This window comes from Sarcophilus harrisii, chromosome 5, assembly GCF_902635505.1.
Source record: "Sarcophilus harrisii chromosome 5, mSarHar1.11, whole genome shotgun sequence".
Taxonomy (NCBI): Eukaryota; Metazoa; Chordata; class Mammalia; order Dasyuromorphia; family Dasyuridae; genus Sarcophilus; species Sarcophilus harrisii.
This window is the reverse complement of record NC_045430.1, coordinates 244,144,523-244,171,392: the sequence shown is the minus strand read 5'-3', so window position 1 is coordinate 244,171,392 and position 26,870 is coordinate 244,144,523. Positions and strand designations below refer to the sequence as shown.

Sequence of the window (26,870 nt, the reverse complement as noted above, 5' to 3'; positions counted from 1 at the left end):
GTCTTCCATGTCATGCAATCCATTATAAAGTTCTAAAGAGACATCTTGAGAATGTCCTAGTACTGGTTTTTATCTGACCATCTTACGAGGGTATGCCCTGCCTGGGTTCTCCATAAAATAACTTTTTTGGCGAGCTACACTTGGCATTGAACAATGTGGCCAGCTTTGCTACTGTAGAGTTTATTTTGTATCCTGCAACTGCTAAAGTTGTGGATTGTTTCAAATGGTTTTTTAATTGATTCTCTAGGGTTCTCTAAGTATACCATCATATCATCTGCAGAGGGATAATTTGGTTTCCTCCCACCTACGCTTAATTTGCATTTCTAATCCACAATGATTTAGAACATTTCTTCCCTCACATGACTATGATAGCTTTCATTTCTTCTTCATTGGGTTACTCTTGCCAGAACTTTGTGACTGAGTAAAACGGTTTGGGTGCCGGCCCTGGGAACCTCCCCTTCTAGCTGTGTGTCCTTTGGCGGGGGTCAGTGGTCCTGGCTTCGAAGTAGGATGCGGTGGGAGTGGGACTCTCCCGGCGGGAACCAGGAGAAAAGTAAAGGGGAGCAGCAGGGAGAGGAAGAAGCAGATCGACTGAGTCTCAAAAGAACCGGCACTCTATTAAGTTACCCCATTTATCGGCCGCAGGCCACGTGGAGACTCCCCGACCCTGGAATGGTTAAGAGAACCCCACGCCAACTCTAGTGGGCTCCCGTGGGGCCGAGCCGCGCAGGCCGGGGCCAAGACCGAGGGATGGCTGCGGGATGACCAGGAGCACCGGGCCAGGTGACAGGGGCCCTTGTACCACCTACGCCACAGCCATCTCATAAACAGCCCGGGAGGGGCCCCGTCTCCCGGGAGGGCCCAGCGCGATGGCCGGGCGGCCCCGCAAGAACGGCGTTCCCCCCTCTCCCCCGCCGCCTCGGCTTCCTCGCCCCGCTGCCCGCAGCCCTCCGGCCTTCCCCGCCGCCCGTAACTCTCAGGGGCGCCCCCGCTTCGAGCCCCGGGCCGCCTACCCGTCTCCGAGCGTGCGAGGCCGGCCCCGGACGCTGGGGCTGCGCGCGCGCCTGGCCGGCTCCACCTGGGCGCGCCCGGGGCCTCCGCAGGCTCTCCAGGTACGTTACGCGCGCTCCCTCGCTGCGCCCGCAGCCCGGCCTTTTCCCCTTTTCAAACTAACTTAGCAGGGGGGTCGGCACTTGTCACCTCTAGGACTAGAAGTTCCGGAGAAGGTGGGGCCCTGCACTGGTAAAGGGATTTCCCCCTTTCCGGGAGTTCCCTATCCCAGTGAAACCCCAGGTTCAGCCTTTCTCCTCCACTCGGCTCCCCTTTTCCAAAATAGACCTCCCCCAATGCAGCCGATGCATCCTCCGCTGTCACGGAGGAAAACGGGAGCAAATCCTGGCCGAAGCAGCGTCCGCCCGAGGACAATGGAAAGAGCACCCGATAGGAGGGAGTCAGGAGGCCAGAGTTCCGAGTAATAATAATTAGGAGGAGGAGGAGAGCTAACATTTAGGTGTTTACCGTGTGTCGGGCACTGTGCTAAGTACTTTATCATTATTATCTCCATGGATCCTCAAAGCAATCCTAACAGGTAGGTGCTGCTATTATAAAATACCCATTTTACAGATGAGGAAACTGAGGCAAACAATAGTGACTTGTTCAGGGCCGGAGGCTCTGCCATTTTACCATCTGTGAGACCTCGAAAAGGAAGCACTTAATCTCATTTTCCTCATTTGTAAGATGTGGGGTCTCGATTATGACTTCTAAAGCCCTTCCTGCTCTAAATTTGGAAACAAGTATGGCTGCAACTGTCTGCTGCCTGTAACGTCCTGCAGATTACAGCCCATTCTGCACCCTCTAGGCTTAGTCTGAGAGGATGTGCAACAAACATTTTGCACCCTTAGCCCTCCTCCTCCTCCTCCTCCTCTTTAGAGAGAGAGTGAAATGTTTCCTCTTCTCTTTTCCAGGTCTAAGAATCACAGAATTGGAGTGGAAAGAGACCCCAGTGGCCATCTAGTCCAACCCAAACCGGAAGAGAATCCCACCCCACCCCCACCCCCCCTAACATATAGGACAAGTAGTCATGGCAAGCCCCATACTCTTCCCCTTTAGAATTACCTTTGATCCCACCTTCACTGTGGTTGTTCAGAAACAGCAGACAACTTTAAGTTTTTCATTTTCTCCCCCTTTCTCTTCACTCCTCTTTTCAACTAGAATCCTAGATTTTTTAGACATTATTAAGTTTGCAGAGGCCTGCCCTCTTAAAAATACTGCAAGATTTTCTTATTTTTCAAACAGGCAGCAATTTCAAATTTAATTAATTTAATTTAATTAATTTTTAAAATGTCACATTAAAAAAAAAAGTCAGTGTTGGCAAAATAGAGTACCTAGGAGAACCCTTCTACAGGATAACATGTCAAACAAGTGTCTTTATTTAAGGCAGCTAAGTGGGGCAGTGGATCGAGTGCAGGACCGGGAGACAAGAAGACCACAGTTCAAATCTGACCTCAGACACTTCCTAACTCTGTGACCCTGGGCAAGTCACTTAACCCTGTTTGCCTCAGTTTCCTCATCTTATCAAATGAGCTAGAGAAGGAAAATGGCAAACCACTCAAGATCTTTGCCAAGAACTCCAAATGGGGTCATGGAGAGTCAAACCTGACTGAAAAAGACTAAACAATATCTTGATTTAAGAAAATGATCCCTCAATGCTTAGAAGAAAAACCATAGAGGGGTCTGTCTCATCTCATCCATGTCTTCTCATCCTGGAGGAGTATTTTTGGTAAAAACCACAGGGCCTTTCCCCACCATTAGAATTCTTTTTCTATTCTTAGATACCAGTTCAGCTGCATAGGCCCACCTTTTTCGTTCAATGGAACTGTTTGATAATAATATATTTTTCATCACTTCTCTTAGACTAGTCAGCTCGGATCATTTGCTTACCTGTCTCAGCCACTCTCATTACCCTTTGGATCACCTGTAATTTTGATTCTTCAGTCATCCAATCAGCAAGCATTGTATCAGATACTATGCTGTAAGCTGGGAATGCAAACTCAATGAATGAAACTTGTTCCAAAAAGCTACTGGAGGGATTGGTCAGCTATCATGATATTTCTTGGGTCCCAGCCAAATTTTGACTTTCACTAATGATCATAAAATATTGATTCAGCCTTGAAAATTTACATAAAATCATGGGTAAACTGCTTAAATGAATCCTTTACTCCTTTTTTGTGTCTTTATCTCCTTTTCATTTTTCAACTCAATCTCTAGCTTCCTTTTTAAGACTGGACATACCCAGTGGAGAATAAAGCATTTGCCCCCATATCTTTTGGGGGGTCTGGCTTTCTAAAATATTAGCAATGAAGCAGACCTCAGCTTTTTTTTTCAACTTTTACTTTATTTAGCCATCTTTTTTTTAAAGAACGTTTTTCCCCCAAATACAAGCAAAAAGATACACGCAATAGTTACCTTCACAAAACCTTGTTTCCAAATTTTTCTTCCCCTCCCCCCAAGACAGCAAGCAATCTGATATAGCAATTCTTCTATATATATTTCCATATTGGTCAAGCTGCACCCCTCAGAAATCCGATTAAAGGGGGAAAAAAGCACAGGAAAGGGAAAAAAAAACTAACACAAAAAGATGAAAATACTCTGCTTTGATCCACATTCAGTCTTCATAGTTCTTTCTCTGAATGCAGATGACTCTTCATCACAAGTCTATTGAAATTACCTTGAATCACTTCATTGTTGAAAACAGTCAAATCCATCACAGCTGATCATCATATAATCTTGTTGCTATGTATAGTGTTCTCTTGGTTCTGCTCACTTCATTCAGTATTAGTTCATGAACTTTTTACAGACTTTTCTGAAATCAGCCCGCTCATCATTTCTTATAGAACAATAATATTCCATTATATTCATATACCATAACTTCAGCTATTTCCCAACTAAAGGGCATCCACTCAGTTTCCTTGCCACTACAAAAAGGTTAGCTTTACTTCTTTAATACCTCACCATCCAATTTTCCTTTCTTATTCTCTTTATTTTCAAATTATTTCAAAAGTACATAAAACTAGAGAAACTATTTAAAATTTTCAAAAACCTCATTTCAAATATTTTAATGCAAAATCTGTCATATCCTGTGTTTTGTTCAATGTGTTGTGTACCAAAATACCTTTCTCATTATTCTCTCTCTCCCTGAGGGCCTGAGCCTTTTCCTTAAAACACTTTCTTAATTTATGAAGATCCCCACAGAAACAGGAGAAAAGCTGTTGTAAAAGTCATTTCCCACTCTTGGGGGGGAAAGGTCCAGTCAGACTGCTCTGTCTTCCCCTGGGCAAGGCAAGTGATGATCCCTTTTCTGATCCTCCCAGCCTCTAGATGGAGAAAATAGAGATGATGTGGGCAAGTGAAAGTTCCAAAGAACGACAATCTGAACTTTTCTTCTTTTTCTCCCATTCTCTTGATTGCTACTTTCTGCAGTGCTTCCCAAAGAGCAGGAGCCCCCCTGGATGTTTGGTCTTACTTGCAATTCTCATCAGATCATTGAAAGTTTCTGACACTTCGTGATTCTAATAGATAAACCCTGTTAAACAATAATTTATAAAACCCTCGAATTTCCAGATTAAGAAATGTTTTGGTAATCTCTTATTCTGAAAGATGAATTTTGGCTCTTTATTATGCAATAATGTAATCTTTCTTCCTCTCTCTCCCTTTCCCTCCTTTCCTCTCTCTCCCTCTCCTCTTCCCCCCCCTCCTTCTCCTACTCCTTCTTCCGTCCCTCCCTCCCTCCTTCCCTTTCTCCAGCTCTCTCTGTCTCTCTCTGTCTTCTCTGTCTCTCTCTGTCTCTTTCTGCTTCCCTCTCTCTCTCCTCTCCTTCTAAACTTTTTTCTTTACTCAAGAACTAGCTTAAACAATTTCAATACTTCAATACCTCTTTCTTTCAATACCTCTTATCTGTGTATCCTTTTTTAAAGGATTTTGAGGTTTGTGTAAATTTCTACTATTGATTTTCACGTAAGATTAAATCCTATAACTGCTATGGAATTTGATTTTGCCACTATTGTTATCTCTTTTTATACTTCCAAAATTTCAATTTCTAAAATTCCACCACATGGAAGAAAATTTTTTTATCTAGGTTGCCATTTTTAAATTGTTTCATCTTTTTAAAAAAATGAAATTAAGGTGAGGAAACTCCCTCTACAAACACAGCTTCAGAGTTTTTCAACATGAGAGCCTTAGAGAGCTGGCTAGAGTTCTGGTTGTTAATTTCCTATGCCAATGAAATCAGTCCTGTTCCTATCAACTATGCTCTGTTCATGTTGAGTTGGCAATATCTATCATAGATAGAAAGACAATACCTTCTTCTGTTTAAAAAAAAAAAAAAAGATGAAACAATTGGTCTCTGATTGTGGAGCGTGAAACAACTGGATGTGGAATGAGTGCCAGCTCGGTTGGTCACTTCCTGTCTACATGTTCAATCTTGGACAGATTGTTTAATATTTCTGGGCCTCAGTTTCCTCATTTGTAACATGAAGTAGTCAATCAAGAAAATCTCTGAAACCCTTTCCTACTCTTAGTTCAGCCATCCCATTTGCCTCTAATCAGCTGAGTTATGTAGCCCCAAAATTGTAAATGGAAAGAGAAAACAAAGCTACACAGTAGCAAGACAAAGACTACATATCTAAAAAACCAAAGCCCTTCTCTTTAGTCTTTTTTAAGGAAATTTAGGTAAAGTCGGTGCTCAGTTATACATGCTATTGCAGGAGAATATGTAGTAAAGTACAATAAATCCTTCAAATTTCTGTTCTACTTTTATTAAATTTTTTTTCACTGTTCCCTATTCCTAGAATGTTCTTCCTCCCCCTCTCTGCCTCCTGGCTTTACTGGCTTCCTTCAAATCCCAGCTAAAATCACTTTCTTCAAAAAGCCTTTACCTATCCCTGAGCTTGGAGTCAAGAAAACTCGTGTTCCTGAGTTCAAATTTGACTTTAAACACTTCCTTGCTGTGTGACTGGAGGCAAATCGCCTCATTTCTCATCCGTAAAATGATTGAGAAGGAAATGACAAAGCACTCTAATATCTATCTGCCAAGAAAAGGCCAAAAAGAGTCAAGAGTCCAGCAAAAATGACTAAACAACCTAATATGATTATCTTCATATACCCTATTTTATCTATACAAAGTTGTTTGCATGTTGCCTGCTTAAATAGATTGCCAGCTCTTTGAGGACATATAATGATTTTTCCTTTCTTTATATGTTCAGTGAAAGGGAACTAGTGAAGTCCTCTAGCTGTCATCCCTCCCTCCATACCACAACGCATGGTATGTGTGCATGAATGATTCTTTCTGGATCAAACCTTTGATTTCATTGACCTTGAGAGCATCCTGATTAGCACCTACTTTGCAAATTTTCATCTTGGAGAGCTGTCTGGAGGCACTGAGATGAAGTGACTTGCCCAGCATCTCACAGCCAGTGTAGGTTGGAAGTAGAACTTGCTTGACCCCTTGTCATCCTGATGCTAAGGCCAGTTCTTTATCCACTGTACCATGCTGCTTCTGTCCTAACTCTGCTCTCTCATATCTCTCCATTTTGCCTTAATCATATATATGTGTACATATGCATAGGAGTAAATAGGGGATTACATACGTGTATAGAATTATAAAATTATATAATATATATATAACCCTATAAAATTATAGGGTTCTGAGCTATAGGAGCTCTTAAGTATAAATGATCTTCACTTTACATGAGGAATTGTCAGAGAGAATTAGCCTTAACTATAAAGGGATAGATTAACTTGATCATAGAAATGTAGGAAACATAGACTATAAAATGCCACTTTTTTTGAGGATAGATTTAACCTTCTTCAAAGTATTCATCCAAGATTCCACTGTGAATTTTCTAAATTCATCAAAGAATGAATCTCACTGATATAGAATCAAGTTGAGAGCATAAACTTTGTTCATAAACTTGAAATGTTCACTATATGTTCCCTCTTGTCAAAAAACATCTACCCTTTTAATTTCTACTTTCAGAAGAAATCCGTAAAAATACTCATTAAAATCAAGTTACCATCTTGCATTGGCAGAAAACTCCCCCACAAATAGTATATTTGAAGAAAGGATGCTGCTGAAGAAGTGAAAGAAGTCACAGGGAACAGTTAGAAAGGATTTTTTAAAAATGTCCTATTCAGAACTACCTGAAAACCAAGAAAATCCTGTAACAACACATTTATCTTCTGAAAAAGAAAAGGATAAAAGTACTACTGACTTAGAACAACAAAACCTTGAGGAAAATCTTGAAAATGATGTTGAAAAAGAGATCCCATCACAGCTAGAAAATCATTCTTATAGTTCATCAATTCAAAGAACTTCTGATTTAAATGAAAACTATAACCTTCCAGAGATTGAAGGAGATATTGACAAATTACAGGAAGCAGTAGTTGAAGAATTGATAATTCATAAATCAGAAGAAGTGGTAGGCTTCCCACCAGAAGAAGTAGCAAGGCTGAGGAGTGATGATTTTGGTGAAGATAAAAAAGAAGAAAAGGAGGAAGAAGAGGAAAAGGAGGAAGAGGAGGAGGAGGAGGAGGAGGAAAAAGGGGAGGAGGAAAAGGAAGAAGAGGGAAATGAGGAGGAGGAGGAGTTGGAGGAGTTAGAGGAGGAGGAAGAGGAAACAATAATAGAGGTTATTCCACAAATTTCTGAAGACTATACTAAAAAAAGTTTACAATTTGAGAGCTACACAGAAAATGAAAACTTCAGGGTTAGGCTGATCTCCAAGAATTTGCAGAAATTCCCCAAAGGCCTTTTTAAAACTCAGGATGTAAAATATCTCTATTTAGATAAAAACAAAATAAAAACTTTTGAAGTAGAGCCAAATATGGCAAGTCTTGAATTACTGTCCATGAAAGAAAATGAATTGATAGCACTACCACCTGAAATTAAATTGCTTTCTAATCTATGTGTGTTAAATGTCTGCCATAATCACATAGCCTCCCTCCCAACAGAAATATCACAGCTTGTTTGGTTGAGGCAACTTTTCTTGGATAATAATAAATTTTTGGAATTTCCTACAATATTAGGAAGTCTTGAAAAGTTGGAAACATTAAGCTTGTCTGGAAATGGCTTAAAACGTCTACCAGAAATGATGGCCAATATGAAAAATTTAATGGTCCTCGATCTCAACTCAAATCAATTTTCAATATTTCCTAACATCGTTTGCTACCTTACAAAGTTGATTAAACTGAGTGTCTCAAAAAATCTCATAAGCAGTTTGCCAAAAGAAATCAAACAGCTAAAAAATTTGGAAGAACTTTTCTTGAACCACAATAAACTGACATTTTTACCTGTGCAAATATTCCGGCTGCTGAAATTAAAAAGGCTCCATCTGCTTGACAATAAATTGGAATCTCTTTCCCACAACATTGAGAATTTCAAAGAGCTCAAGGTCCTTCAACTTGACAAAAATTTATTGAAACAACTAAATAAGGAAATTTACTCCTGTGCTAAACTAGAATGTCTTAGCCTTAGTGACAATGCCTTAGAAATAATTCCTGGTAACATTCACAGACTCCGCAATCTAAGAGCACTCTACATCAACCGTAATAAAATCATGGCTATTAATGTGAACATCTCCCATATGAAATATCTTAAGGTGTTAGAATTTTCTGGAAATGCAATCAAAGGCATTCCGATTGAAATTAAAAATTGCAATCAGATAAGGAAAATGGACTTGAGCTTTAATAAAATACAGGATTTCCCAGTAGGCCTTTGTGCTCTGAGCTTTCTTGAATATTTGAACCTTAATGGAAATGACCTTTCAGAAATACCTCTCGACCTCTCATTTAGTAGACAACTGATCCATTTAGAATTAAGTCAAAACAATCTTTCCTTCTTTTCTGACTACATATGTAGACTTTTTAACCTTGATTACTTAAATCTTAGTAAGAACAAAATATCTCAAGTTCCACCATCTATCTCCAATATGACTTCTCTTCGGGTGCTTATTTTAAATGGCAATAATTTTGAAATTTTCCCCAAAGAACTGTGCACATTAGAAAACCTACAGATACTTGATCTTTCTGAAAACCAAATACAGTATGTCCCTTCTGAAATCAGGAATCTACAAGCCATCCAAAACTTGGACTTCTCAAGCAACAGATTTGGATCTTTTCCAATTGAATTGTGCCATCTCTCTACCCTGAAGGAATTGCAGTTATGCCAAAAGAATGGAAGTAAGGTAAAAAAAAATTTTTCCCCTCATCAAGAGAAAAAATATTTGAGCTTGTATTTTCAGCAGTGAGTTCTACAACATTTAGCTACTTAAATTAAACCAGTTTGCTGTTCCACTTAAAGATTTCAAACCCAGCTTTTAATAAGGGAGCCTTACAGGGAAAAAATAGCTTAATTGACAGGTATAACTAAAGTCAGTAGCTAAAGCATCTTATCCTTCATGGTTCCCTTTTAGATATTAAATGGCTGCTTATGGGAATCCTCTCTCAAATCAGAGAACCATAGAAACTCCAAGTTGGAAAGGACTTCCGAGTGCAGCCCACAACACAGTTACTCTTCTACAGCATTCCTGCCAAAGATCCTTTGCTTGAATACTTGTAGGGACAGAGCCCTCACTCACTAAATCCTAAGGCTCTTTTTTTTCCCCCTATTTTTGTACAATGGTTGTTGGATAGCTGCCAAAAATAAATTGAGCTGAAATTTGTAGACTTCTGTTCTTATACCCTAGGACCACATTACTTTTTTGGCCAGTATATCACATGATAACTCATACTGAACTTGCTTTTAGAACCTTAATCTTTTTTTTAACTTAATAGTAATTTTTTCCAAATAAATGCAAAGAGAGTTTGTAACCTTTGTTTTTGTAACATTTTGAGTTCCAATTTCACCCCCTTCCTCCCTTATTTCTCCTTTTTTCAAAACAGCAAGCAGTCTGATATAGATTATACATGTACAGTCATTTTTAACATATTTCCATATTAGTTGTGTTGTGAAAGAAAAATCAGAACAAAAGGAAAAACCAGAGAAATAAAAAACAAAAAAGTACACGATATACTTTTTTCTGCATTCAGTGTCCATAGTTCTTTCCCTGGATGTGGATAATAGCATTTTCTATATACCAAGTCTATTGGAATTTAGATCCCTTAATTCTTTTTCATTTGAGCCATTTTCTTGCCAAATCTCCCCACTCCTGTGTATGAATGCAATAGATTTATCTGAATTGAAGAGGTAGGACTCTACAGTTATTGCTATTATTCATTCACTTTGTTATATTCAATCCACCATTCCAGTCTGTCAAGATCTTCTGGGATTAGGGGCAATTTGGTGGTGCAGTGGATAAAGCATTGAGCCCTGGAGTCAGGAGGACATGAGTTCCACTCCAAACTCAGACACTTGACACTTAATTAGCTGTGTGGGCCTGGGCAAGACACTTAAGCCTAATTGCCTCTCTCCCCACCCCACCCCCCCAAAAAAGAAAGGAAAAAATAATTTGCATGAAACTGTTGACTTATAGGTTGAAATATTTAGCTTCCTTCCCCTTTATAAAAACAAATAAGTTTCCCAGAAATATAAAAATGCACTAGATTCTCCATATACTTACCAATATAGTTTTAAGACCATTCTAATTTATAGTTTCTAGTTTAATATCTAACATATTAATATCTCAAAATTTCTTTATAATATTTTTCACTGTTTGAGGACATTTTTTGCAGCTACATAAAATCTATCTGTTTTAGACCACTTATCCACTATAAAAGAAGCTTAATCTTGTATATTTTTATATTTTCTAGCACATTTTATAGCCTTTATTAGTTGTATATGTCACACATACAGGATGCTTTAAAATCTTTGGTGCAGTTTCAAGCTATTAAAGCTTTCAGGTCACCCCATATTTTCTCTGTTTTGTTGCTTTCCTTTAGATATTTAGTACATTATATTTTGTTGGAAAAAGAATTTATTTTTTGTTTAATATTTGAATACATCCATCTTGAGTCTGATTAAATCAATTATTTTTGATTTAGTAGTCAAGATGTTTCCCATCTAAAAACTAGTATACATATATATATATATATATATATATATATATATATATATATATATATGTTGTAATGTTTTCTTCTGGGGTTTGTTTGTTTTTTTGCTTCTCTATGCTATATGTTTTGTGAACTTTGTTTATATTAGTAATTTAAACCACCTGGAAATAATTGCAGATTTTATATGGGCTGAGGTATGGATCAAAGCTAATAATTTTCCATACATATATCCAAATACATCCATTATAGAGCAACTCCTTTCCCCTTTCCCCACTTTGCTATTACCTCTGCTTATAATAGATTGAATCATAATAGTAGGAGTCCATCTGCTCCCCATAATTGCTTCTAAAAATATCTCCTTGCCAATCCTTTACTATTTTTGGAAAAAAAAAATAATATGGATGACTTCTAAAGTGTAACTTTTTATCGAATTTTTGTTACAGTTAACCCAAGTTCCAGATGAACTGTCTAATTTGACTCAGCTTGAAATCCTTGATATTTCACATAATACTATAAAAGAACTTCCAAAGAATATTGGAGAATTAAAAAATTTGGTCACTTTCAAAGCCAATAACAACTTGATAGGTCTTCTTCCATTATCTTTTGAATCTTTAAACAAGCTCCAGCATCTGAACATGAGTGGTGAGTATTGAATCTTTCTGTCCTGAAGAAAATAAAAAAGAGATTAAGTATGGTAGGTGTGTTCTTCTAGAAATGTCTGCTAGAGATAAAGAGTAGATTAGATGGAGAACTTTTGAAGATGAGAAATGAAAAAAATCCAACCAGATGGACCACCAATGGTAGGAAAGCAAGAACTTTGGGCTTTGAGTCAGAGAATCAGAGTTTCATCCCTAGTCCTGTTTAACCGCCTGTGTGACTTCAAGCAGGTCATTTTTAGGTCTCAGTTTCCTCAGATGTAATCTGATGATATCATACTAAATAACTGCCAAAGTTTCTTCAAGATCTTTTTTTTTTTTTTTTTTTTTTTTTTTTTTTTTTTTGCGCTAAGGCAATTGGGATTAAGTAACTTGCCCAGAGTCACACAGCCAGGAAGTGTTTAAGTGTCTGAGAGCAGATTTGAACTCAGGTCCTCCTGACTTCAGGCCTGGTGCTCTATCCACTGCACCACCTAGCTGCCCCAAGCTCTTAAATTCTTAAGAAAATGTGAAATCAATGGACATGCGTTTAAGGGATACAAAGAAAGAATATGATTTAGTTCCTGACCTGAAAATATATGTGCCTCAGCCGGAGAAGCTGAATGTATTCACACAGGTATGTGTGTGGTATGTACATATATGTTTCGTACATATATGAAGATGGAAATTTTGTATGTGGAACTGGAGAAACTGGAGGTGTGTGCATATGGAGGCATACCTCAGAGATACTGCAGAGAACTGGAGGAAAACAAATATCATAATGAAGCAAGTCACATGATTTTGCCAGTTTCTCTGTGCATATAAAAGTTATGTTTAAACTATATTCTAGTTCACTTTAGTAGTATTATATTTTTAAAATGTAAATACCTTAATTTAAAAATACTTTATTGATAAAATGGCTAATCATTGTCTGAGGAGTCAGGGAAAGTTGTCATCTTTTCATGGTGAAAGAAGGTCTTGCCTCTGTGTTGATGGATGCTCACAGTTCAGGGTGGTGGTTGTTGAAGACTGGGGTGGCTTTGGCAGTTTCTTACAATAAGATAGCAATGAAGGTAGGCACCTGGATTGACTCTTCCTTCCATTGTGGGGTTATCAATTGGCCTAATTTTGATCTTATTGTGTCTCAGGGAATAGGGAGGCCTGAGGATAGGAAAAGAGATGGGGTATAACTGGTGGAGCAGTCAGAACATACCCAACATTTATTGGGGAATGTTTTATTGATTACTTTTACTGTCTTATATGGGCACAGTTTATGGCTTCCCAAAATAATCACAATAATAACATCAAAGATCACTATCACAGATCACCATAACAGAGATAATAATAATGAAAAAGTTTGAAATATTGTAAAATTAGCAAAGTCTGACACAGACATACTATGTGAGCACATGCTGTTGGAAAAATGACGCCAATAGACTTTCTGGGCACGGGGTTGCCACAAACCTTCATTTTGTAAAAAAAAAAAAAATGCAATAAAGCAAAGCACAATAAAACAAAGCATGCCTTTCATCAATAGGCAATCACAACATTACAAAACTTAAGTGAAAATCTAGTTCACTACAAGAAAAAGAGTTCATAATCCTTAGAGAAGTGTGCTTATTTATGACAGAAGGAGAAGAAGAGAACAGGAAGGGGAGAGGTGGGGACTGGGAAAGGAAAGATGCGGAAAAGGACAAAACCCTTCCCGAAGGGAAGGGGCAAGATCATGGCAAAAGCCACATTCTTTTCCTTTGGGAACCACTTGACTATGAAGAGAGGAGGGTCGCTTATGTGCAAAGGACCCCAGCTGCACAGGTATTATCCCAGCCTGGCACAGACTGTCTGGGGACTATCTCGTCTCCCAAGGACACTTGGGGCACAACAACAATTATGTCAACACATTCAGGGACTCCTGGAAAATATGGCAACTCAAAAAGACAAGTTCAGGGTAATTCTTAAGAGACCTGAAATACTGTACATATGTGTGCATATACACATTTGTAGATGTACAATGTACATATACAGATATGTATGTTTACATGGGTTGTATATATGTGTTTATTTCATGCACATATATATGCACACACAAATAAAAAGTTCATTTCTATAGTGTTCATTTCTCTTTTTTTCTTCTCCTGCATTCCCCAAGATTTAAATATTTACAATAAATATTGACTGACAGATGTTCCATGTCTTCCCCCCTGAATCATCTCATATTCATCCAGGTGTCCGTTTGAAAAAAGAATAAACAGGAAACACTTTAAAGGTGCAATAAGTGGAGATGTGCACATGCTATTAACATAATATCAGAAAACAAATATGAACCACCAAAATATTTTTAAAAAGAAGTTTTACAACATACCTTAACAGAAATTCAGCAAAATGATTCTCACAGAACATTTAGAAATGTTCTGTGCATCCATTCACAAATAATATATTTTGTTTTCAGCTCCTTTCTCTTTGTGTGCTGTGTTTCTCCAATAGAATGTAAATCCTTGAGTGACAAGACTGTGGCAGTTTTGTTTCGTATTCTTAATCTGGAGGGCATAGTGCAGTGGTCCTCAACTTGTAGCCCAAAGAATTGTTGGGGTCTCTGAAACCCTTTCAGAGGGTCTACAGATTCGAAATTATTTTTATTTCTAATATAATAAATATCTATAAATATAACCCATGTGAACAAAAACTCTTTGAACAGATCCTCAATAGTCTTTTTTTAACAACTTGAAGATACTAAGGACAAAGGTTTGAGAACTACTGGCATAGTGCTTGGCACATCCAATAATCAGCAATTATTAAGCATCTACCATGTGTTATGTATTGTACTAGGGATACAAGTACAAAAAATGAAACAATCTTTATTTACATGGACTCTGAGATAGAGAGATAAGGCAGGAGTATGTTTTAGGTACATGGGACAAAGAGGGTGAAATAATGATGGAGATTGGAAGATGGAGGGCCAGGTATAAGGAACAGAAATAAGGCCAGTCAGGTTGGATCAAAGAATATGAGAGGGGGATTAATAACCCAAGAGACTGGAAATATAGGTAAGGGCCAGAATGCAAACGGCTTTAATAACTAATGGCAATAGGAAAAAAAATTGGAATTGTTGAGTATGAGAGTAATAATCTGTGCTTAAGGAAAATTATTTTGGCAGCAGTGCATATGATGGACTTAAGTAGATACTTGAGGCTCAGAGAGCAGTTAAGAGATTGTTACAATAATCTAGATGAGAAGTGATAGAAACCTGAAACTAAGGGGTAGCTGTGTAGAGAGAAGGGTTGGATGCAGAAAATATGGAGGAAGAAACAAGATTTGGGGATGTGCAGTAAGGTGAGAGTAAGGCATTTAGTTCGGTGTCTGACACATGATAAGCATTTCAAAAATACTTGTTGACTTCTCAAACTGAGAACTGGAAGAAAGGGTGCCACCTTTCACAGAAATAAAGAACTTTGGAAGACAAGAAGGGCAAGTAGAGAATTGAATTCTATGTTGTATGTGTTGAATTTAAGATATTGATGGGACAACCAATTTGAAATGGTGATGTAGAACCAAAATTCAAGGGAGAAATTAGAGCGATAGATAGAAAAATGGATAATGGATACATAGATACATAGGTAGATGAATAGATAAATACACAGGTAGGCAGATCCATGCACATATATTCATAATAGATAGTTACACAGATAGAGAGACCAACAGATAGATGATAGTGACAGAGAGATCCCTAGATGGGTAGATTCATACATACATACATAGGTTTATAGATAGTTATATAGACAGATCAATGATAGAGACCTAGATAGCTACATAGGAAGATAACAAACATAATTACATAGACATGGGGGGGAGGGGTTTCTTGCAAAGACACTAGACTGGTTTGACATTTTCTTCTCCAGCTCATTTTACATATGAGGAACTGAGGCAAATAGGATTAAGTGACTTGTCTAGAATCACACAGCTAGTAACTGAAGCTGGATTGAGATTTGTCAGTTGATAACTTTGGAAAGAGTAGTTTTCTTCGAGTAAGGAAATCCTAAGTCATATTGGAAAAGATTAAAGAGTCAATGAAAAGAAAATGAAAGTAAGTGAAAGTACTGAGTGTAAGCAATTTTTTTCCCAGGAGTTTAATTGAGCAAGTAAGCAGACATTAACTTGAGGAGATGATAGGATCAATTTAAGGTTTTGTGGGGTTTTTTAGGAACAGAAGAGACTTTGATGTGCTTGAAGCCAATAGGGAAGGCCTCAGTAAAGAGAGATTCTAGAGAAAGGAGATGACTGAGGAAGTATAATCCATTGGAAAAGTTAAGAGGGAATGGAATCACATACACATGTGGAAGAATGACTTTGGCAGGAAGAGCCGCCTGTTTGATAGACCGTGGAGAAAAGGAAAAGAGCGTAAGAGATGGGGCCAGAGGATTTTGAGATGAAGAGAATAGGAAAGAGAAGAGAGAGCTCACATTAACTGACCTCAATATTTTAGTAAAAAGGCAAGATCCTCAAATAGGAGAAGAGAGAGAGAGGAGAAGTCTTCTGCAAAAAGTTTGAGGAGAAAAGAGATTTGGAATAACTTCTGCTGAGAAAAGGCTAAAGAATCAATTCAAGAGTAATAAAACAAATCAAAACTGTCCAATAGTGAGAGTTGAATAACATGATCAACCAGTCAACCAAGTTAACAGTCTCTACTCTCAAGAAGCTTACAATCTAATAGAGGAGACAACATGCAAACATATATATAAAGCATGCTCTATACAGGATAAATAAAATATAATTAACAGAGGAAAGGCACTGGCATTAAAAGTGAGATTTTAGGTAGGGTTTAAAGGAAGTCAGACAGGTCAGTAGCTGGAGCTACTGGGGGAGAATGTTCTTGAAATGGAGTATAGAGAATGCCTGGAGCTGAGAGATAAAGCCTCTTGATAGTGGAAAAACAAAAAGGTCAGTGTCCCAGATTGCCGATTACATCTTAGGGAATAAGGTGTATGAAGACTGGAAAGGTAACAGCAGGCTATATTATGAAAGGCTTTGAATGCTAAATAGAGCGTTTTTATATTTGATCCCAGGCAATAGAAAGCCATCGGAATTTATTGATTAGGGAAGTGGGGGAAGAGAAAAATACGATCAGATCTGTGCTTTAGGAAAAATCACTTGCTGAATGGTGCAGAATTGCAGTGGAGTGCCTGAGGCAGGCAGACTCATCAACAGGCTGTTGCCGGTATTGAGGCAAGAGGAGAAAAAGGGTCTATAGTACCTCTGGCACATATCAGAGAGAAGTGGATGTATTTGATGTTACAAAAGTAAAATCAATACACCTTGGCAACAGCCTAGATATAGGGGGAGTGGCAAGAGAGACTGAAGAGTTGAGGGTGATAACTCCTAGGCGACTCCTACTGTGGTGGTCCTCCACTGTAAGGAGAAGATAAGAAGGGGGCGGTGGAAAGTTTAGTGGAAAAGATAAGGAGTTGGGTATATACTAAGTTTTGGAAATCTACTGGACAAGTTATCTTTTTTTTTTCTTTTTTTAGTTTTTTTAAGCTTTTTATTTTCAAAACATATGCATAGTTTTCAACATTAACCCTTACAAAACCTTGCGTTCCAAATGTTTTTTCTCCCTCCTTTCCCCTAACCCTCTTCCCTAGATGTCAAATAATCCAATATAGGTTAAACATGTGTAATTCTTCTAAACATATTTCTGCATTTATCATGCTGCACAAGAAAAATCAGATCAAAAAGGGAAAAAATGAGAAACAAGAAGCAAGCAAGCAAACAACAACAAAAAAGGTGAAAATACTATGTTGTGATCCACACTCAGTGCCTCCCCCTCTTCCCTAGTCCCTTTTCTGGATGTAGATAGCTCTCTCTATCATATGACCATTGGAACTGACTTGAATTCAGGTCAAGATGCCTAAAGGGCAGTTAGAGATATGGGAGTAGAAGTCAGCAGAGAGTTTGTGCTCAATTTATGATTTAAGAATAATCATCATTGATATGGCAATGAAATCCATGAGATAACTGAGGGAAGAGAGAGAGAAGAGGACCTAAAACAGAATCCTGAGAAGCACCTATCATCCTAGAGCATGAGCTGTAGGAAGAATCCAGCAAAGGAGACTGAGAAAGAGTAGTCACATAGGTAGGAGGAAAATCAGGAGAGAGTAGTGTCTCATGAACCTAGAGAGAAGCAAGTGTCAAGGAGGAGAGAATATTGAAGACTGCAGAGAAGTGAAGGAAAAAAAGGTTTGAGGAAAGACCTTTAAGAGATCAATGGCTGAGTCATATAAAAGGAATTCATTAGAATCAATCCAAAGTCTTGTGTTTGAGTTCAAGAACAAATTGGGGGAGGCTTGTCTGTCTTGTCTTGTCTAAACAGCTTGCCTGGGAAAAATAAAGAAGGCTATAATTTCCATGAGAGTAGAATCAGGGCATCAAAAACCCTAAAGCAATTGTAGACTGAATTAGGAGTAATAATTCATCTTACAGGAAAGAATGACTAATCGTGCTTCTCTCTTCAGTCCTCTGGAGGATGGGGTTCAATTCTGAGAGTCACCATCACCTTTAAGGATGGAATATCCAGAAGCAACAAGAATGGACACTTGTTCCTTGGGTCTGTCTCACATGATGGAAATGGAAAGATTAGTCCAAAGAAGAAAAGATTCAGAGGGAGATAATGTTGAGGCACAGAAGGGATCCCAAAAAGGTTGGGGACCTGTATCCAGAGGTATCTCAAAAGAATTTGCAGGCTTGAACCCATATCAAAGTCAAGGGGCAACGCATTTAGGGTTAGAGTCGGGTTAGAGTTGGGACATTTATCCAGTTCTTCACATCATTGATATACTAATTTTATGGCCTAGAAGTAGAACTGAGGAATGGTCTCAGGAATCTGGTTTATCACTCACTAGCAGATCTAAGACTATCCTAAAGCCAGAAGACTTTAGAACCATTGACAGATTGTCAGAACAATAGCACTCTTAAGGTTAGCATTTAGGATTTACTAAGGTATCTTCCCTAAAGTCTAAGGGAAGAAATAGTATTATATCCCTAGGCCAGAAGACTTTTTACAATCATACAATCATTGATGGCTAGATTGTTAGAACAGAAGCACTCTGAGGTCAATGGAACCTTCCTACTGCTGTCTCCCCTAGAAGCTATATTTCATCAATATGATAAGTATCATTAAGCATATGAAAGACTAGGACACGAAACAAAGATTACCCCATTCTCTTTGGCCCTAATGAGCAGAACCTGGCACAGTGAGTGAAAGCTGCAAAAGGGCAAAGTTGGGCTTGACAATAGGGAATATTTTGTATCAAATGGAGTCATCCAAAAGTAGAATGGTTTTCCTCAAGAAGGGCAGTGCCCTTGAACTGGATTGCTCAAGCTGAGACTGGATGACAGTTGGATGGCTGTTGCCACAGAGGGCGTGCTTTTCAGGGTTGGGATTTGGGACTGGTATGCTCTCTTCTAATTCCAAACTTTGGTGATTCCATGAAATAGTCATTAAGCAACCAGGGGCAGAGGCCTGAATCATGTACTTGGGATATATGTTCTTACTCTGGATTTCACAGTCTCACTGAGTAAACCCTCCAAAGTCCTTCACCCTATCAAGTCTTTATATACGTCTGCTAAAGTTGGGTTCAGAAAGCCTGAGTTCAAATTCTTGGCTGGTTCAAATTTTTTTAGACTTGTACTTAACACTATTCACTGAATGTCTCCCTAACTTTCTTTCACTGAAGGAACAATTTTAATACTGATGTTTTTCTATTAGGAAATCGTCTGACAACATTGCCTAATAGTCTCAATAATCTTTCTTCACTGAGGGAAATAAATTTTGATGAGAATCCTTTGGTTAAGCCTCCAGCTGAAATCTGTAAAGGGAAGGTACTAAATGTCATTGGACATTATCTCCAGAAAGCCGAGGACAGAGACGGTAGGTGATGAATAAGTACTCAGTAAGAGTTTCAATTGAGATGACTTTGTCTATATTTACTCCTGCCTCCTCTGTGCATATAATGGTCCCTAACTCCTGCCTCTCAGTTCATTGTAACCTTTTTGTAGGCAAGAATTGTTTCTTTTCATATTCTCAGAGTATAGCCCAGTTAACAGCTTGCACTTATTAAATGCTTCTTGACTGAATCAATGAACCTATCATTTGTAAATAACAAAGGTCTAGTTAAAGAGTTCTTATTTTGCCTTTTAGAGATTATACTTGGTTCTTTTAGGTGTGAATACTGTGTGAATATCCCCCTCCCTTCCCCAAATACTGTGTATTTATATATCTTTTGCATATTTATCTGTGAACATACATAAGTATTCTGTGTGGGATGGGTACTGGAGTCTCTGACTCAAAGTCAGAGGCATCTTCAGATACAAAGAGGAAGCATTTCTTAGATCCTTGTAAGGAGCAAGTCAGCTGAGCAGACCCAGAGCTTCTTACTCCCATCTCCCAGCATGTGCCTGGCCCTAGGGGAGCAGGAAATAATGAATCTGGTTAAATAGCAAAAGACCCAAGTCTCTTCATTGGATGGACTGAAAAATCATTGACCAGTGGTAAACAACATTGTCTACTTCCTGGGTTCCTTCACTTCCCCCAGAGCTTAGACCTAGGGTCTGACCTTTCTTACCCTACAGCCCTCTAGGAATAAGGATGGTGATTTAAGCCCTAGGGCCTGACCTAATCCATCTCATAAACTTTTTGAGACATCTTCACTTGGTCCCATTCAATTCCCAGAGAACTTAAATTCTTTTCTATTTGTATCTCCAGTGCCTGGCTGCAGTTTCTGATACATAGTTGTGTAATGCTGGAGAAACTGAGGCAAGATAGAGATTTGAGAGTTCTTAATATTTTATTTGAGTTTCTGAGGAGAGAGAGTCTGGAGGCAGAGAAGAATCCATTCTGCCTCCAAGGCTGAGTTGGACTTTCATCTCAAAGAATCCAGCATCGAATGTGAGAGTCCAGTGATTTATATATGGCTCTAAGTGATCAGGGAGACAAAGGCAAAGGGTAGAGTCCAAACACTGGTGAGTGCAGGAATTTCTAGGAAGGGACGATCAATTTGGTTCTGACAGGTTGAGGGTAAGACCATAAATTCTGATAAATTGGGGGTGAAGGGGGCGTAGTCACTAGAGACAAAGTCTGGAACAAGAGATATGTAAGCATTTCTCTTAGTAATTTATCTCCCTATGGAATGCTAATGGTCAAGGCTCCCAGCCCTAATTATCTCAGTCCTAATGATCAGGAAGGGGATTTGCAACCGGGGGGATTGAGGCAGAACAATTCAAGGAACTGAGGCAGAAAATTTAGAGAAACTGAGGCAGAACAATAAAAGGAAACTGTGGTACAACAGTTGTAGATGCTTAATGAATGCTAGTTGCTTAGACAACTAAGTAATAAGAATAAGATCATCCCTGTCTTCCCTATTATATGAGTTTAAAATATAATAGCAATAATTCTGGTTCTTAAGATCTGTACTAATACGTACAAAAAGTAGAAGAGCCCACTGGAGAAGGAAGAATGATTCTTTTCCATGATTCTTGCCTCTTGTTAGAGAAGTGATGGACCATAAGTGTGGAATGAGGCTTATATCATTAGATGTGGTCAGTGTGTTAGGGGGTTTTCCTTTATTCTTTTGTTTTAAGTGTGAAGAATTAACTCAGTGAAGACACACACTCTCATGGGAATATAGCTTTAAACCAAAATTGTGATTTGAGACTTTATAATAGAGCTACAGCTAAAAAGTTGCAAGTGTTTTCCTCTCCTACTTCCTACCACTTCTCAATTAACATTTAAGTATTTCTTTTAAAGGGGAGAATGGCTTTGAATTCTATATCTGCCTTATATATCAGTTCTCTAGAGTAATTTAAATTAAGAGTTTATTATTATTGACTTGTACTATTTCTGGGTTAGATTTCTGAGATTAGAATATAAGCCTGGACTCCCCCAAACAATGGGGCTTCTGCATTCGGGGTATTTAATTTTATGTTTCAAAGTTATGCTTTGCACTTCTTTGCTGACAAACCACCTTGTCAGATGGAAGATGCCCTTTCTTGCAAGATCTTAGTAAACCTCTTTTTGCTTTTTCTTACTCTGAAAGTCTCTGTTTTGTGGACCATACTGTCCCACACATAAGGAAGGGTTCTATTAGGAGGTGAATTGGAAAATAGTCATTTGGAAGTTACAGTAATGTGAAAAAAGAGTATCAGTAAAACTTTTTTTCCTTGTTTTTAAAGAATGATTCTTTCCATTCAAGGATCTCACTGACACATTCATTGATTCATTCACGCTCATTTTGGAACACTTCAGATTAGCTATCACTTGTTCACTTCTACAACCACCATATATATTGATAAATCCTATGTAACAGGACTTCCCACAAGGGAAGAAACAGCAAGAGATTGGATCTGTATAATACTAAAAATACTGGGACCAGAGCTATTCTTGTCCAACAGTTGTAGGAAAGAGACTAGTTCTTCCTGAAATAACATCCCATTGGCTACAAAATCTGTTAATATTAACATCCTGTGTAAATTTTCTATTGCTGCTGCCTATTCCTCACAGCTTTTAAAAATATATATAGATTTGATGTTTTTTTACATTATTGTCATTTTCCAAGGCCACTCCCATTGCCTTGCCCCATTTCATACATACTCAGAGGTACACTGATGCACACAAACACAAACAAACTCCTCCTCCCTGTAACAAAGAAGTACAATTAAGCAAAATATGTGTGACAGGACATACCTCATTCTGTCCCTATAGTCCACCACTCAGGAGAGAGATAAAATGTTTCATTAATCAGTTTATAAGAGGTAAGATAGGGTACTGATCTGAACTGAGAAGCCTCTTAAAAGATCTTCCTGTGGAACAAGGAGGTTTTACAAGCCCAAAGCATGAAAGGAGAACAGGGGAGTGGGATGACTACCCCGATTATGGCCAGGGTAATACTACCTTCTGATGTAAATCATTGCTACTTAAGCTCTTGAAGAGGCCTGAGAATCAAGTCTATCATGGCATTCTCTGGTCCCATCCTCCCATTTTATAGATAGAACCCATAGTCCAACTCCCTAAAATATCACAGATCAAATTCAGTCTTGGTGGTTGAACCCCAAAGTCGTGTCTCTTTGGCTTATTTTGTCCCTCCCCAAAGTTTTCTTACAGGAAAATCTCTGAATATATCTTTTACAAAGTTTGAATGTGGCTTATGTGCATTTGTAGCAAAGTACTCAGATCCTATATAAGAATTAGAGGTTACAATATACATATCTAGTCTAGGATATCTTTTGTTCTATGTTATAGAAAATGCAAAACACCTAAAAGGAATCACAATTCACAAGTAACTAGGCAAACACATTCGAAATTCAAAGTAGCCAAGATTAGGATCTTGATGTCCCAATTCCTAATACGATTTATCTCCCAGTTTCCAGAGCTATGTTGAAGTCAGAGGAGCTAGGCATTCTATTAACTTTTGTCACCTTCCTCTGTTAAGAAAGAAATGACATTTGGCATTCAGTATTAGGGATTTTTAGAAAGAGTCATAAAACACTGCACTTGCGTATTTTATTTTTATTTTGAACTTAACAAATCCCAAATAAAATGGGTATTTCCATATACATAATAGAGGAGAAAGAGAGGATTGTATATAAAACTACAGATCACTATTATGTACAGCTTGCTTTTGTTTCCGGCATATATATTCAACTTGTTATTTTTTTTAAGTCGTCTAGCTTGTTTCTGCTTTCTGGTCTTTTTTCTGTTCTCTTTAAATTAAAATAAGCTACTCAATAGCTCTCATTCTTTTTCTTTCCATTTTTAAAATCCTATTCCTATCCCTTCTCACTCTCCTCATTCTCCAAAATTTTAATTTAAAAAATTGCATTTACATTCATCATCTACTTCAGAGCTGTCTTCTAAAATTGAATCCTTGCTGAAGATCAGCTAAACTAAGGTGACTCCTAATTAAATGGGGAAAATGAAAAACTCAAGTAGTGTAGAAGGTTGAGAACAATGACTTTCAAATTTGGTTAGCAACAGCATAAGCCAGTCAGAGATTACTTGAGAAAGAGAAAAAAAGCTCTATTTAAATACCAGTGGAAAAATCACAAGATTTGAGATCAGTATCCTGGCTCAGGGATTAATTCTGTGTAAATTTGGTCAGCTACTTAACCTTTCTATGTTTCAGATTCTTAAACTAGAATATGGAGTGGAGAAGGGCGCAGGCTTGGATTAGATTGTCTCTGAGGTATCTTTTAATGCTAAAGTTATACAAAGACGTTATTGCCAAGACAAATTAAGCAGGGTCACAGGATAGGAGAAACTGTGGATTAGTGGCTCTGCTTTTTGTTTGAATTATTGTGAACATCAGACATATGTGTGTTAATAAAATAAGATACAGAAACATTCCTTAGTAAATTATATATGATGTTGATTTAAAACTAAAATCCTTGTCAAATGAAGTTAACTTAAAACTTCCTTTTTTTTTTTTTTCCAGAGAAAATCTTGCAGAAATTGTTCAGGATAGTTTCTCGAAATCTCCCTAAAACGTACTTTGAGTTTTTCTGCCAAAAGCTACAAATGAAGAAGCCAGTGATTGACGTTCTGATGAAGAAGTACTTCTGCATAATAAGATTTATAGTTTTCCCTTTCATGTATCCATGTATATAAATGAGATAATACATATAAAACACCTGGCAAACTTTAGACTACTAAATAAGTGGCAAATATTTTATAATGATATACATATCTGAAATACAGCTAGGTGATACAATGAATAATGAGCACTGGGCTGGGAATCAGAAAGATTCTTCATGAGTTCAAATCCAGCCTTGGACACTAGCTGTGGGACCCTGTGTCACTTCATTTTGCTTGCTTCATTTTCCTCATCCATAAGATGAGATGAAGAAGGAAATGGCAGTATCTTTGCCTAGAAAATCCCAAATGGGTCATGAAGAGTCAAACATGAAAGAAGCAACTAAATAACAATAACATATATGCATGCATGCCACAAAACAAAGTAAAAACAATTTATAAATTGACCAATTGCTTTTTGGTCCTCTAATAGGTTGTGCTTTACTTATAGGTCATTAATGATATTTTGCATTACACATGAATGTTTGCATTTCACAAATCTTGCTTGTCAAGGAGCCAAGCTCATTCACTATTTTCAAGGGAGGAATAGTTCTGTTTCACTAAACTATTATCCTTTTTGATTGAAGTATGAACAGGAGAATCTATCAATTTAATTTCATAAAACCTGAATAGTAATTTTGTGATCTGCATAGTATTAAGATAATAGGATGTTCCAATTTAGAAACCTTTTCATTAGCCTAAGATATCAATAATAATATTGTACTAGCTATTTGGTAACTTGAAATTTTAAAACACAAAGCATATCAGAGAAACAGGCAGATAAACTGTCAGAAGAGCAAAGAGGGATGTTTGGGAAGATCAGTGCTCTAGCCTATACCTAGGCTATATAATCAAGGCATCAAACAGCAGTTATAGTACTTCTACTGGTGATGGATGACACTAGTACCCTTACCCTATGGCAATTTTAGAGACATTTCAGAGCAGCTAGATGGTGTAGTGGGTAGAGTACTGAGCCTGGAGTGAGGAAGCCTCCTCTTCCTGAGTTCAAATCTGGCCTCAGACACTAACTAGCTGTGTGAGCCTGGGCAACCCATTTAAATTCTGTCTTAGTTATCTCATCTGTAAACTGAATTGGAGAAGGAAATGGCAAATCATTCCAGTATCTTTGCCAAGAAAATCCCAAATGGGGTCACAAAGCAGCAGACAGGATTGTGAAACAACTGAATGAAAAAAGCAAATCCTTTCCCCCAAATCCTCCCTCTCCTTAACCGTCTCTAAATACAGAATACAAAAGGGACCATCATTCTGCTAATGTTTCAGGTTCCCATATTGACTTTCTCCTTATCTCCTCCATTTCCCTCAATGCAGCCAATCAGCTGCTAACTCTTACACCTCCACACCATCTCTTTCTTCATGCACACGTTCCCTTAGTTTAGTGCTTCAACATTTCTTCCTTAGGTAATTGTAGCTTCCTCCTAATTGATCATCTCCTCCAAGTCCCTTACCACTCCAAGTCCATTCCACACACTGCTGCCAAAGGAATTTTCCTGACCATAAGACTCTCCTACTCTGTCAACTCCAATGGCTTCCTAGTCTTCCAGGATAAAAAAAAAAAATGAACTTTTTAAAGCCCTTCCCAGCCTGGTTCCAAACTTTCTCCTCCCATATTGTAAAGATTTATTGTAAAGATCATATGAAATCTTTGTACAGCGTTTAGCATAGTTCTGTACATAGTAGGCTCTTAATAAATGCTTATTTCCTTTTTTTTCCAACCTGACTATACATTACTCCCTTTCCCTCCCACTCTTAAAGTAAGCCCAAATAGCTTTTTTTTACATATAACATTCCAGTTCCCATCTCCATGGTTTTACTTTAACCATTCCCTTTGCCTAAAAACCTTTCTCTCCTTAAGTATGATCTTCTAGATAAAATCTTTCCTGATATCCCCAAGTGCTAGTGCCTTCTCTCCAAACCACTTTGTACTCAATAATTTTGAATTTCTTTATTTAAAATTTTTTATATTTAATACACACACATTCATATGTGTATATGTGTGTGTGTGCGTGTGTATACTTATTGAGACAAGTGCTAAGTTTAGTGTGTTCTTGTAAGGATAAAAAGTGTGGCATTTGAATTTAATGACAATGTATGCATTCGTTTCCTATAAGACTTATAAACTCATGATATTTATAGTAGTAGTTGTAGTAGGAAAAATTGAGATCTAGTGCAGAAAAAAGGCACTTGTCTAAGAACACATGGCAGGAGATCTAGGAAGAAGATCAAGTATGATGATGGTGGAGATGATGATGATAATGATTTTTAGTTCATAATTTTGTGATAATAAAAATTAAAGATTTTTTTCTCAACTTTAGGATTAATACTAAATTGGAAGAAGCCATTCTTGAAGCACTCAACATATGGAGGGTAGAAAAAGATCCACCTCTACATCCTGTTGTATTGCGAGACCAGCTTATAAGAATAATAACTATTACAGGGGTACAAGAACTGGTTGATAAAGTCTCAGCTCTAAAGCTTTGTACCAAGTTATTCAAATTCTAAGTATATATAGAAATAAAATGAAAGCTTATGAAACATTTGTGTCACTGGGTCTA

The 26,870-nt window shown here is 37.8% G+C and overlaps 1 protein-coding gene across 2 annotated transcripts; it reads left to right on the top strand.

Moving 5' to 3' along the window:
• Positions 1-374: 374 nt before the first annotated feature.
• LRRD1 (leucine rich repeats and death domain containing 1) lies at positions 375-26,870 on the top strand. 2 transcript variants are annotated; one of them, XM_031940001.1, is made up of 6 exons: positions 1,049-1,112; positions 7,034-9,239; positions 11,490-11,688; positions 19,441-19,602; positions 24,161-24,278; positions 26,631-26,870. In XM_031940001.1, the coding sequence occupies exons 2-6, from the start codon at positions 7,179-7,181 to the stop codon at positions 26,815-26,817; spliced, it is 2,727 nt and encodes a 908-aa protein (XP_031795861.1). In that variant the 5' UTR covers positions 1,049-1,112; positions 7,034-7,178; the 3' UTR covers positions 26,818-26,870. The 2 variants fall into 2 exon arrangements, with proteins under 2 accessions (XP_031795862.1, XP_031795861.1); XM_031940002.1 differs by lacking the exon at positions 7,034-9,239 and having other exon boundaries at positions 375-1,112; positions 26,631-26,866.